The sequence below is a fragment of the Anguilla anguilla genome, chromosome 10 (genome assembly GCF_013347855.1).
Source record: "Anguilla anguilla isolate fAngAng1 chromosome 10, fAngAng1.pri, whole genome shotgun sequence".
Classification (NCBI taxonomy): Eukaryota; Metazoa; Chordata; class Actinopteri; order Anguilliformes; family Anguillidae; genus Anguilla; species Anguilla anguilla.
The window spans coordinates 7,491,792-7,503,712 of NC_049210.1; the positions used below are offsets into that span (position 1 = coordinate 7,491,792).

The window sequence follows — 11,921 nt, forward strand, 5'->3', positions numbered from 1 at the left end:
GTTGCCGGGAAACTGATGAAAATCGTTTATGCGTAAGTGCAGAGAGTGATATCATCGAATGACTGGTTCTTGTGTGCAAGTGCAGTGGCTCCAACTGTATAAATGAGACAGCAATTAACTTTCGTTGACTCCGCTATTAATGCCACTGTCTGGACGGCTTGATTACGGTAACAACGCTGAGGCTATTTTTACCAGAATTTCATTGGAAAGTGTGAACTCATAGCAACTGAATCTTACGGTGTTATGATGTTTCACTGTTAGACAATAGGCTTGGCTCCTTATACATTTTATTTGTAGCCTTTCTTATAATATTGTTATTTTCTCTGAGAAAACGCACCTTTGTATTTAAATTGTTTTCCGTACATTTTCATTCACGCAAAAGTTTATATATTTTGGATATAGGATACATTCTGTTATGAATGCATACAACGAGACGATGGGCTACTCATTGTCATACCGCTGTGATATTAAAAGTCGTCGCACAAGTGCTCCTCCTTGTATGTGTTGATTTATTAGGTTATATTATTTTGCCTTCCGGAGTAAAATAGTCTGGCCATTTTTTCAATGCAGTTGATTTATCTGTCTACTTCTTTACAATAAGTCTTTAAAGCTAATGCATCACAGAGGACGTGTGCTTTATCCGTTCAATACGATACTAATATAAGTATGGAAAAACTCACTGGTATAAGAACACATTCCCTTTCGAGCAGGTAACCTAACGGTAAGTTGAAATCGGAAAGGCAACTCTGAGGGGAACGCCGAGTCAGTGTAGACGCTGGACACATGCGACGGGGTTTACTGACGGCGTTAAAATATGTCCGTTTATTGACGGTTGACTGGAGCCTCCAACGACCGAACAAAGGGCGCCGTCGCGGGCATGAACGAGCCCTCCTTTCTCATGCAAACAGGGGCAAACAAAGACCGCTACTCCTGGGGACTCGCCATTCTAACCTAACACTTTCTCACACTTCGCACGTACTGTATACGTTTAGTCTGTGATATTTTTTTAGTTTCTTTTTTTTTTTGTCTAAAGATTTTTGGAGAACGGCTGTCCAAATGAATTTGAACTACTTCAATGGCGCCTTTTTAAGACGACCCGTAAACGTATGACACTGAAGAGGGTGCTTTAAAAAGAATCCTTGCTCATTAATATTAATAGTGCATATCGAGCACCGGCTGTCTCTGTTGTTAATTGGTGCTAAAGGTAAGATGTGTCCTCCCATTCAAAACGGCGTAGGGGGGGACCTGTTATAGCAATACTTATTACATATTAATTACTGGCATTAGTGCTTATTGCCTATTACCAAGGGGTCTCGTAAATACAGACATCTTTCTAATTATGTAATATTGGGGTAATATCATTTTTAGCCACTCTCGAGGAACAGTGTAAAAACGTTCTTGTTGTGAAAAAAAAATACTTTAAACGTACCTTCATTGTTTTGCATGCAGTTCAGTAGAACTGCAATGTACTGACAGATTTATTATTTTTGCATTTATTAAGATGTAATATGTAAGCCTTTTGGATGTTTTTCAAAAAAAAATTATTTTTTGTTCTGTTACTCTAGTGTTTACCTCAATGCCTGGCCTCCTGTTTCCACAGTTACTGTTGCTACCTGCTGACCACGGACCTGAATGGTGTGCAGCTGCAGCCATGGCCCTTCTGACCCCCTGCCCTCTCTCTGGCACCCCCCCTCCGTTGGCCTCCCCTCCTGCTGGGCTCCCGATGACCGCGTGAGGAACATGCTCCGTGACACCAGTGACCACGTCCACCCCTGTCCTCCAGGGCTCCCAGGAAGCCACAAACACGGGTGTGGGCAGGCCTAGCCTCCCGGAACAGAGCCCGCCAGTACTCTAACAGACTAAACGGCGCACGCGCGCACGCACACACACACGCGTGTAGTGTTGAGGCGACCCCCCCCCCCCCCCCCCCTCCCTCGAGGACCACGTCAACGCGGCTGTTAACAGCCAGAGGTGCGCAAAGACAGAATTCTCTCACGGTGCGCTCCCTCTTCTCCCCTGCCTTCTTCCTTCCTGTTCTTCCTCTTGTTCTTCCTCTTTCCTTCCTAAGTGGAGGAGAGAGGGATTCCCCGCCATGCATAAACCCAGGGGTGGGCACGGCCCCCCCCAGGAGGACATCTACGACTTTTCTCTGGAGGCCGATGAAGACCCCAAAATCTTCCTCCGCGGGGGGACGATGGGGAGGGCGTCCCCCTTGGCCGAGTACATTCGGACCGAGCACCATCAGGGAGGCCTCTACAGCCTGCCCCCGCTGGGCCCCTACGAGCGCCCCAGCGGGGACGCCGCCATGGCCACCGTCGCCATGGCAGCGGCGGCGGCGGCTGCCGCGCAGAAGAAGAAGCGCAAGAGGTGCGGCGTGTGCACGCCCTGCCTGCGCGTGGAGAACTGCGGCAGCTGCAGCAACTGCATGAACCGCAAGGTGGGGCACCAGATCTGCAAGCTGCGCAAGTGTGAGGTGCTGAAGAAGAAGAGCGGCAAGGAGGTGAGCTGATACACACACACACACACACCCATGCACGCATACACACATACATGCACATACACACTCACACCCTTACACACACAGACACACACACACACGTGCACACCCATGCACGCATACACACACACACAACCTACACACTCTTACACACATGCTCATACAAACACAAAACACATATACACCATCACATGCACACACAGACGCACATACACGCACATGTACGTACACAAACACAAGTTGGGGGGGGGGGGGGGGGGGTGTTGTCCCGTCCTTCTGGATCTACATCCATGTTGGAAACTGCTGTCTGTTCTGAGAAGTGAGTTCACAAACCAAACTTTTACCTGCAGCCTTCTGCCTCTTAAATGTTACACGGTATAACATTCAGTGTTAAATTAGCCCCGTTGGGTTGATTTTACTCTCACACAGCACTTCTGATTTCTCTTGAACTCTCTTAAAATCTATTGAAGGTAAATTAACAACCAACTGTCCACTGAACACCGAACTGTACCCAGTGTGACCCAGAATTCAAACAATATACAGCCTCCATCTTCCTTAACTCCCTCCTCCTTTCTTCCGTTTTTTTATATATATATATATATATTTTTTTTTTTTTGCCTATCGGGAGGAACTGGCCTCTTGCAGCGTAGGGTGTGGGTTAGGGTTAGGGTGTGGGTTAGGGTTAGGGTTAGGGTTAGGGTGTGGGTTAGGGTTAGGGTGTGGGTTAGGGTTAGGGTGTGGGTTAGGGTTAGGGTTAGGGTTAGGGTGTGGGTTAGGGTTAGGGTTAGGGTGTGGGTTAGGGTTAGGGTTAGGGTTAGGGTGTGGGTTAGGGTTAGGGTGTGGGTTAGGGTTAGGGTGTGGGTTAGGGTTAGGGTGTGGGTTAGGGTTAGGGTTAGGGTGTGGGTTAGGGTTAGGGTTAGGGTGTGGGTTAGGGTTAGGGTTAGGGTGTGGGTTAGGGTTAGGGTGTGGGTTAGGGTTAGGGTGTGGGTTAGGGTTAGGGTGTGGGTTAGGGTTAGGGTTAGGGTGTGGGTTAGGGTTAGGGTTAGGGTGTGGGGAGTGTGCTGGGTATCAGGGCCCAAACGACTGGGCGAAGCTCGGGCTCGCTGTGCCCAGGCAGACTGGCGGTTAATCACCCAGTAAATCATCACAGGAGCACCGCGGCGCTTTGGGCCTGAGTCACAGTGTCAGTCCCGGGTCTCTGTGCATAAGCTGCACCCTTCTTCTCGCTGTTCTGCACAGTTCATGACATGATTTCCCATTATTGGAAAGCTCGGGCGTCAACGTAAACACAGAAACTTTGTTAGAACTGTGTTCTAACAGTTTCAAAAATGACGTTGTTTGCACAAAAAACAAAAAAATGCTGTGAAATTATAATAAATATTATGTCTAACCATGGATGGAAAAGAGCAATCAGTGCGTATTTGTAACCAAGTGAGCAGTACACAACAATCTAATTCATTCTGCATTTATCAGTCCCATTTTATTTATTAATCAATACAGTTACTATACTCAAGATACCAAGAAGTACTGTGGTAGTAATTAAAGTTTATGCATGTTGATACTTTGTTGGTGCAGCTCTTTTCTTTGCAGTGCATCGAGCGCTGAATATAAAATGCACAGTTGTTGTAAAACTGCAAAATGCAGTGGTGTTTTCGAACCTCGAGGCGCACGTCTCACAAGGACGCACTCGCGCAAAAAGAATTCCAGGAAAAATGAAAGGGCGCCATCTTGTCTCGCCGAACGCTGACACTGGATGACAGACCTACGGCTGAGCTGTTCAGCAATCGGTACCGCCGAGATTCACACAGCAGATCCAGAGCGCTCCTGTGAAGGCGCGCTGTCGCAGGAAAAGAGCGGGAAAGGGTTTGACGGCTGTGTTCAGTTTCCAGCCGCACAGTCTTGTTACCGCCTGATGGATATCATGTTTTCATCAACAGCCACAAAAAAACTGTTTCTGGTTTCTACACCCACTAGAAAAATGATTTCCCCAGGTGGATTCTCCAGTGACGTGCTGTCACTTCCCAGCATGCTTCAGCCGATTCCCAGAGAAGTTCGGCGCTGCTCGTATATATACCATCCAGGTGGAGGATGCGTTGTGTGTAGCCTGGAACGCCATTGATAGAGGCGGTTGCTTCCAACACACCCTCAAGGAAATTAAATTTATATGTTGTGTAATATATCGAATATGGAATATACTATCAGCATCAGAAACAAAATTATAGCCAACTGAACTCTCTTCTAGGTGCATTGTGGGGACTACTTCCATTGGCATTGCTGAACAGAAAAAGCCATTTGAATGATGTGTCCTCCCGTGGCAATGCTCTACTATGTCATATGCGTCATGTGACAATGCCTGTAGAATGTTGCCTTGTGCGGACTCATAGTATTTATTGTTTCAGATAAATTCATTTCCATGTGGAGAATGCTGTTGGGCATTAAGTCTGCTATAACGAGGATGCTCCACAGATTAGCCAAATAGTTTTTGTCTGATGTTGTTTAGTACTTTTGTGAATAGCTAATACATTTTAGGTTGACACATGGTTACCGTTCACCGCCAAAGCAATTAATGTTCCAAGTAACCATTGGCTTTGGTTATTTATTGATAGTGGATCTGGCCACCTTGGCATGAGTCACTGTCCTTGTAGTCCTCGAGGAGAAGAACTCCTCGTTCCAGTAATCATGGAATGCATGGAGACAGGAACACCGTAATGATCTGTGGAGGAGCCACCAATGTCTCTTATCCCACCAACCTGTGGTGGAACCCCCCCTATTGTCCCATAATAAGGCAGTTGTTAGGTCTGTATCCTGAATCAATAAAGTGCATTTGGTAACACACTCAGGGCATTAAAAATGAAATGTGTTTCCCCAGTAGTCAGTCGGGCATATCTCAGTTGCCAGAGCCAAACGTAATGCAATTCATAAATTCTTCCCAGGAAATATATTGGATGCCCGTTGCTAATTTGCTTTGCCGTCACATATATTTTCAGGCTTATGTACTCACCGATACTTACATTTGACGCATAATCCATTAGCTTAGCTGGTTATTTACTGAAGTATTTTGGCTTGATGCACAGCTAAAGAGCCTCCTAGCTATGGGCACACTGCTTCCCATTGCTGGTATGTTGCCATAGCTCCATATTTTAAAGAAAAATCACAGCCATTTAATTAAAAATGTTTTTGTATGTTCATTTGGAAAATATAACTTTATAACTTTTAAAAATTACCACTGCCTGCAATATACTTTTACACCCAAACGTGGACTTAAAAATGCAAAAATGTGGACATAGTTTCTACTAAGGCTCATAAAATGTGGTTAGCTTCAAACTATGCATGGTTTATGGTTTTTCTACCAATTGTAACTATTTTGGACAAGAGAACATTACTTTTTTGAAAAATACCCCCAAAAAGCTACCACATATTGAAAGTTACTTTGGACTGTTGCTTATTGAATGGATATTATTTGGATGGATAGATTAGAATGGATAGATTTTCTCAATTCTTATTCTGATATGTGTCATGTATTGATTTGGCTGGGTAAATAGTTATTTCCAATATGACAAACATGCTGTAGAACAATTTCACAAGTGTACTGTAATTCATCCTTGCAGATAATTATTTGCTCCATTTTTGAAGGATATTGGTTTATCTGTCATATCCTTTACAGAGGGAACTGTAGTCAGGCCAGACGATGCATTCTAGATGCAATGCAGCAGTGTTTTCTGTAGATTGAGTATCTGTGTGTGTGTTTGTGTGCACATGTACATGTGTGTGTGCTTGTGTGTTTGTGTGTGTTTGTGTGTGTGCATGTATGCGTGTGCTTGTGTGTGAGAGTGTGTGTGCATGTGTGCATGTATGTGTGTGTGTGTGTGTGTGTGTGTATGTGTTTGCTGTATGCAACATAGATGCTTTAAATAATTTAAGCAGCAGGTGCTGTATCTCGAGGCCATTTTGAAAAGCCTGGGAGCACCAGCTGTGTGTCTGCTTCTCTGTTCACACACTGGCAGTGATGTGTGTGTGCGCGTGGGTGTGTGTGTGTCTGTGCACACACTGGCAGTGGTGAGCGTGTGTCTGTGCCCACACTGGCAGTGATGTGTGTGTGTCTGTGCACACACTGGCAGTGATGAGTGTGTCTGTGCACACACTCGCAGCAATGTGTGTGTGTCTGTGTGTGTGCGTGTGTGTGTGTGAGCCAGTATGTGTGTTTAATGTGTGTGTGTGAGTGCAGTGACCTGATTCAGGGACTGGGACTGCTTTCGCTGTAGATGTTGGTGGTGACAGGGAGGAAACGCATCACTCCTGTGCTGAACTGAACTACAGAAACCCACTGACCCTGCCAGTCCACCCTGCTTCCTGTTTACGCTGGACACACACACACACACAGACACAAATGCTCTATTGCCATGACATATTTCAAAATACATATTGCCAAAGCATAGACATAACAACAATCATAGTCACAATACAAAAAACAGCAACAATAACAGCATAAATGACAATCAGTGTGTCTTGGGGACTTGATTTGCGATGCATCCAAAATTTAAGTTCTCTTTTTAAATGTTTTTTATCAATGGGTATCAGCCTAATTCTGCCCTGCATACGCTGGTGGGTGTTTTTCTTAGGATATTTAGTACCGTTCTGCAAAATTCTGCTTGCAAGCTCTCTATAGGATGCTTGTCGTGATGACTGAGTGGACCCCGTACTTCACTTCCATATAAGGCAATCGGTTGGAGTACGCTATCAAAGATTTTATGTCAAATTCTATTTTGTGAATTTTTTTTGTAATTACATTAAAGCCTCTACGGGCTTTCTCTGTTAGTGTATTCACTGCCAAACCAAAGTTCCCCAAGGCGCATATTGTGAGCCTCAGGTAGTCATAGAACAGGGAGTGCTTCAGTGCGGTGCTTCCTAGAGTGAACATGTCTAGTTTCCTGACATATGTGTTTCTTTCTGAATATCATTGTTTTCGTTTTTTTTTTAATTTACTGTCAGAGCCCAGTTCTGACAGTATTGCTCTAGCAGATCCAGATGTTGCTATAACCCTTGTTCTTTGGGTGACAGCAACTCCAGGTCAACTGCATAGAGCAAGAATTTAAAGTCCTTGTTGTTTAGGGTTGGGCCAGGGGTTGCAGATTGATCTGCAGATTGTTTTTTCTCTGTCTCTCTCTGGCTGTCTCCAACATTCTCTTACTATGTCTCTTTCTCTTTGTCTCTCTCATTTCTTGTTTTTCTCCATTTATTTATTCATGCTTCTTATTTCCATTTATTTTCATGTGTGTTTCAACACTTTTTGTGGATCTCTTGTTTGTTACTTGAGGATTAACTTAATTTAACTTAACTTAACTTAACTTAACTTAACTTAACTTAAAGTCAGTCACACTCTCCCAATCTCTCTATCTCTGTCTCTCTCTCTCTCTGTCCTTTCTCCTGTGACCTCTTGCAGACTGGCAGACGGGTGGGGTATAGCCCGGGGAGGTAAGATGGATGGAATGTAAATAAATAGGGACAGAGAGGGAGGAGGGAGGGAGGGGTTTGGAGAATAAGGTGGGAAGCCCATGGGAAGAACCCCCCTCCTCCTCCTCCTCCTCCCTCTCTCCCTTCCTCCCTCCCCACGTATTTTAGGAACAGGAAGCGGGGGAGGGGAGAGCAGGGGATCCTCAGATGTGCAGAGAGGGAAGAAAGAGGACGGAGGTCTTCTGGGGGTGCGCCGGGTCAGGTCGTCAGGAACTGTCCGTCCGTAGCCCCGCTCCAGAGACAGCTAAAGTCGTTAAAAAAAAAGAAAAAAAAAGAAATAGCAGCGGCTCGGAATAGCAGCTGTTTCTTGTTTGGATTCAAGGCGCGGCGTTTGCGTAGCGGTTTGAGAGGCGCTAGGCCATCGGAGTACCTCTGACAGACCGCCGCAGTTCCACCCTCGGGCCGTACACTCTGTTTGATATGCTCCAGTGAACATCTGACTGTGCAGACGGGTGACGTGCGGCGTAGGGCGTGAGCAGGCGTATGCCCCACATAATTACTGAAAAATAAACATCGCCCCGTAATGCCGAAAGTGCGTTCATTGGGATTTCTTCTTCTGTCGGTTCAGTTTGACTCTGGCGATGCGTTGTTCTTTCTCGACACTTTGTAAAATATCCTCTGGGATTCCTTTATTTCCTCTTCTTGAGTGAAAGTTAAGAACGAATGGTGACCTTCCAGCCTGGTAATCATGGAAAAAATCCCGCCATCTGCATTAGTCTGTTGAGTCTTTATTTATTTACACGTCTGTAAACAGAAAAGTGTGTTTGCTCACTAAATGGAGCGCTAGCTCAGAAGTCTCTGGAACCTTCCATTCTAAGTTGCTCTGGGTAAGGGCTTCTTTCTGCTGCCTGCCAGTAAGCCGAAGTAAAGGCACTGAAAGTTTTGCGCTGATCTCGGTGGAAGCGTTTTTTCTCAATACCGTCAGACGGTTTTCTGCGTCGTCTCTCGATTTAAATTTTCAGTTTCTGTCGAAATCAGGGAATGAAAGTTTTTACCCTCTATCTGATTTTTTAAATCTGAAATTCGACCGCTTGCGTCGCCCTCTGTCTGCGGTCGACTGTACTGAGCACGTTGGCGGTAATGACAGGGCGCAGCCGTAAACTCACGACGGGCCGTCGTAAATCTCCGCGTGGGGTAATTAAAGGCGCCCACCGTTGTTTGTGTGTCGGACCTGTGCGGCGTGGTTACGCAACGGCTTGTTTGCGCCGGGGCAATAGAATGTTTGAGGCAGGAGATCAACCCTGTTGAACCCAAAGGCCTTTTTAGCATGCCGCGGACCTCCCAGGGGCCAGAGGTCGCTCTCCCGAGCCCCTGCTAGAGCGCGGGAGGGAGGCAGCCCCTTTCTGCGTGCCGGTTGTGGTGTTGTGACTGAGGGACTTCCCCAGAGTCAGTCGTAGCTGCCTGTGACCTTTATATAGGCATGACTGAGATGCTTTTTTTGTTTTTTGGTTTGATCATCCGTGAACCTGTGTTTTTTTTTGTGTGTGTGTGATTAGCTAGCGTAGCGTATCTTAAATTAGTCTTTTTTTTTTGGCTTGCTTGTTTGTGACTGAATTCTGTGCAAATCACATGGCAACTTTTTTGCGGTTTATCTGAAAAAACCCCCCCCCCAAAAAAACGGTTGTAAGCTAAGACCTCTTTTGTTATAATTGTAGGTTCTTACTGTGACATGCAAAGGTTACACAGTGCCACACCATTAGACACAATATCTTGAATTGCCGATGTCATTAATCGGGATTAACAAACAACAACATTTCTGGGAGGGTTGTCAGTTTTAAGGGAAGTTCTGTGCCTTTGTTGCTCCTTGCCTATGGAATGGGCCCTTCCGCAAAACTATTTTTCCACTCCTCCATCAGACCCTGCTATATGGGGTGTACATGCTGACACTTTTTCCACTTAGATCTGCAGATCTGCTTGTGGGAAGGGAGGGTTGTACCTCCCTGCTGGGGTGGGGTGGGGTGGGGGGAAGAAAGAGAGCTTCGGCCTCAAGAAGTGCCAAATATCTACAACCAGATTTTATTTTACTTGTGAAGGATAAATCGGCAATGCTTTGCTTATTAACTACATGCCATAAGGCCTAAGTAACGCTGCCGTAAGAATGACTGAACACTTGTGACGACCAGTCATGGCAGCCTATTACTGCTGTCATAACACTGTAAAATGAATGCACACATTTTACAGAACAAATTTCAAAATAACTGCCAAAAAATAGTAGTGGCAGGCATGCATTATGAGAGTGTTGCGATATGTCACAAGCTACAGTGGGCTGTTATAACTGGTTATGGCAGGAGTTATGCCTTTACATTGCATTGCATTACATTACAGCCACTTGGCAGACTCTTCTGTCCAGAGCATTGTACAGAAGTGGAAAACATCAGTGAAACGCTCAGGAATACAAAAATGAGGCATCACCAAGAAGGCACAGTGCTTATGCCATGCTTATGACAGGTTAATGTAGGCTGTCGGCTTTTTGACGTAAAGTGTTCTGGATGAATGAACAGCCTTCATCTGCAGCTTGGATTGGGTGCCAGATTTGTCTGAGGCTCGCAAATGATGAATATTGTGCCTAAAGATGCCAAGATGTCTGTCTCTGTGGAAGTCTAACTTTCCACATTCCACCCCCATCTTTTTTAACCCCCCCCCCCCACACCCTGCCCTCAGGAGCCCCAGCTGAGCTCTTGTTTCTAAGGAACAGTGATAAAGCAATTCAGTCTCCTCAGTAGAGAGAGAAACAGAGGGAGAGAGAGGGAGATGGAGAGGCGCTCAGGCATGTCATATCAAACAACCTGAAATGTAACAGTTCAAAAACGGTACGTACAAATCCTCAGCATTCTCAAGACCTGGTATTAAAAAAGTCCCCATGGAAATGATTTCATCACTCAAGAGAGACCAGGGTGAAATATGAGAAAAGAAAATAAATACAGGCTAAAATATGAATAAAGAAAAGACTGTCTGAGTTACTTTCTGAAAGTACATAAGCTGCCTGCCTGCCCCCACCCCAAACAGATAAAAAAATTTTTTTTGAAAAAGTCTGGGACCCCTGTCACCCAGCCTGCATGTTTAATTCAAAATTATTTTTCATATAACCCCCGTCACTTTTTTTTCTGGGGAGGCGTTGTGTGCAGACGGTGAGCGTGGGGTGTCCCCTTGGCGATTGACAAAAAGAGCGGTACAGCCGGTCTGTAGACGGATGGGCAGTCACATGGAACGAGGGGGTGGGGGGTGGGGGGGTCACATGGTCTGAGTTGCGGTTCTGCTGTGAGGACTCACACACAGGTCCAGATGCAGCACGAGATGCAGCGTGTGTTCTCCAGGATGGGGGGGGGGGGGGACACTGAAGGGTGTGGGGATTAGCAGGCCTGATGGGGGGGGGGGGGGGAGTCGGGTGTATTATCAGAGGAAAGGGGACGGAGTGTGTTAATTAAGGCTGTTAATTGTGTTGTAATTACAGCCAAGGTCCCCCTCCCCCCCTCCTTCCCCCTCCCACCCCAGGTTCCCCTCGCACTCAGAAGTGCAGATTTTTACAGCTCATTATCAATGCGCTTTTAATGATGAACCCTCCTCTTTTCTCTCTTTCCTTCTACACTCGAGAGGGTTTGGGGAGGGGATGTATGGGGGGATGGAGGGGGGGACAAGTGTTAAGCAAGCAAGGACAGGGGTGTGCTTCAAGGCTGGGAGTTTAGGCTTATCTCGTGTATAGTGTGGGAAATAGTACTGTATGTGTGCCTGTCTGTGTGCATTTTCAGGATTTGTGAATGTGTAAGTGCTTATGTGCATGTATGTATTTTAGTGTGTGTTGGTAAACATGCATATGTGTGTGTATGTTTGTGTGTATGTATATTGTAGCGTGTGTGAAGGTGTATATGTATGTGTCTGTGTATGTATTGTAGTATGTGTATGTGCTTATGTGTGT

General features: G+C 45.8%; 1 protein-coding gene across 1 annotated transcript in view; it reads left to right on the plus strand.

Annotated features, from left to right (window-relative positions):
* Window positions 1-1,938: 1,938 nt before the first annotated feature.
* Window positions 1,939-11,921, plus strand: part of tet3 (tet methylcytosine dioxygenase 3) — a 60,046-nt gene continuing 50,063 nt past the window's right edge. The window contains exon 1 of the mRNA XM_035378606.1: window positions 1,939-2,500. Coding sequence (XP_035234497.1) covers window positions 2,093-2,500 — 408 coding nt within the window. The 5' untranslated portion in view covers window positions 1,939-2,092. The remainder of the gene's footprint in view (window positions 2,501-11,921) is intronic.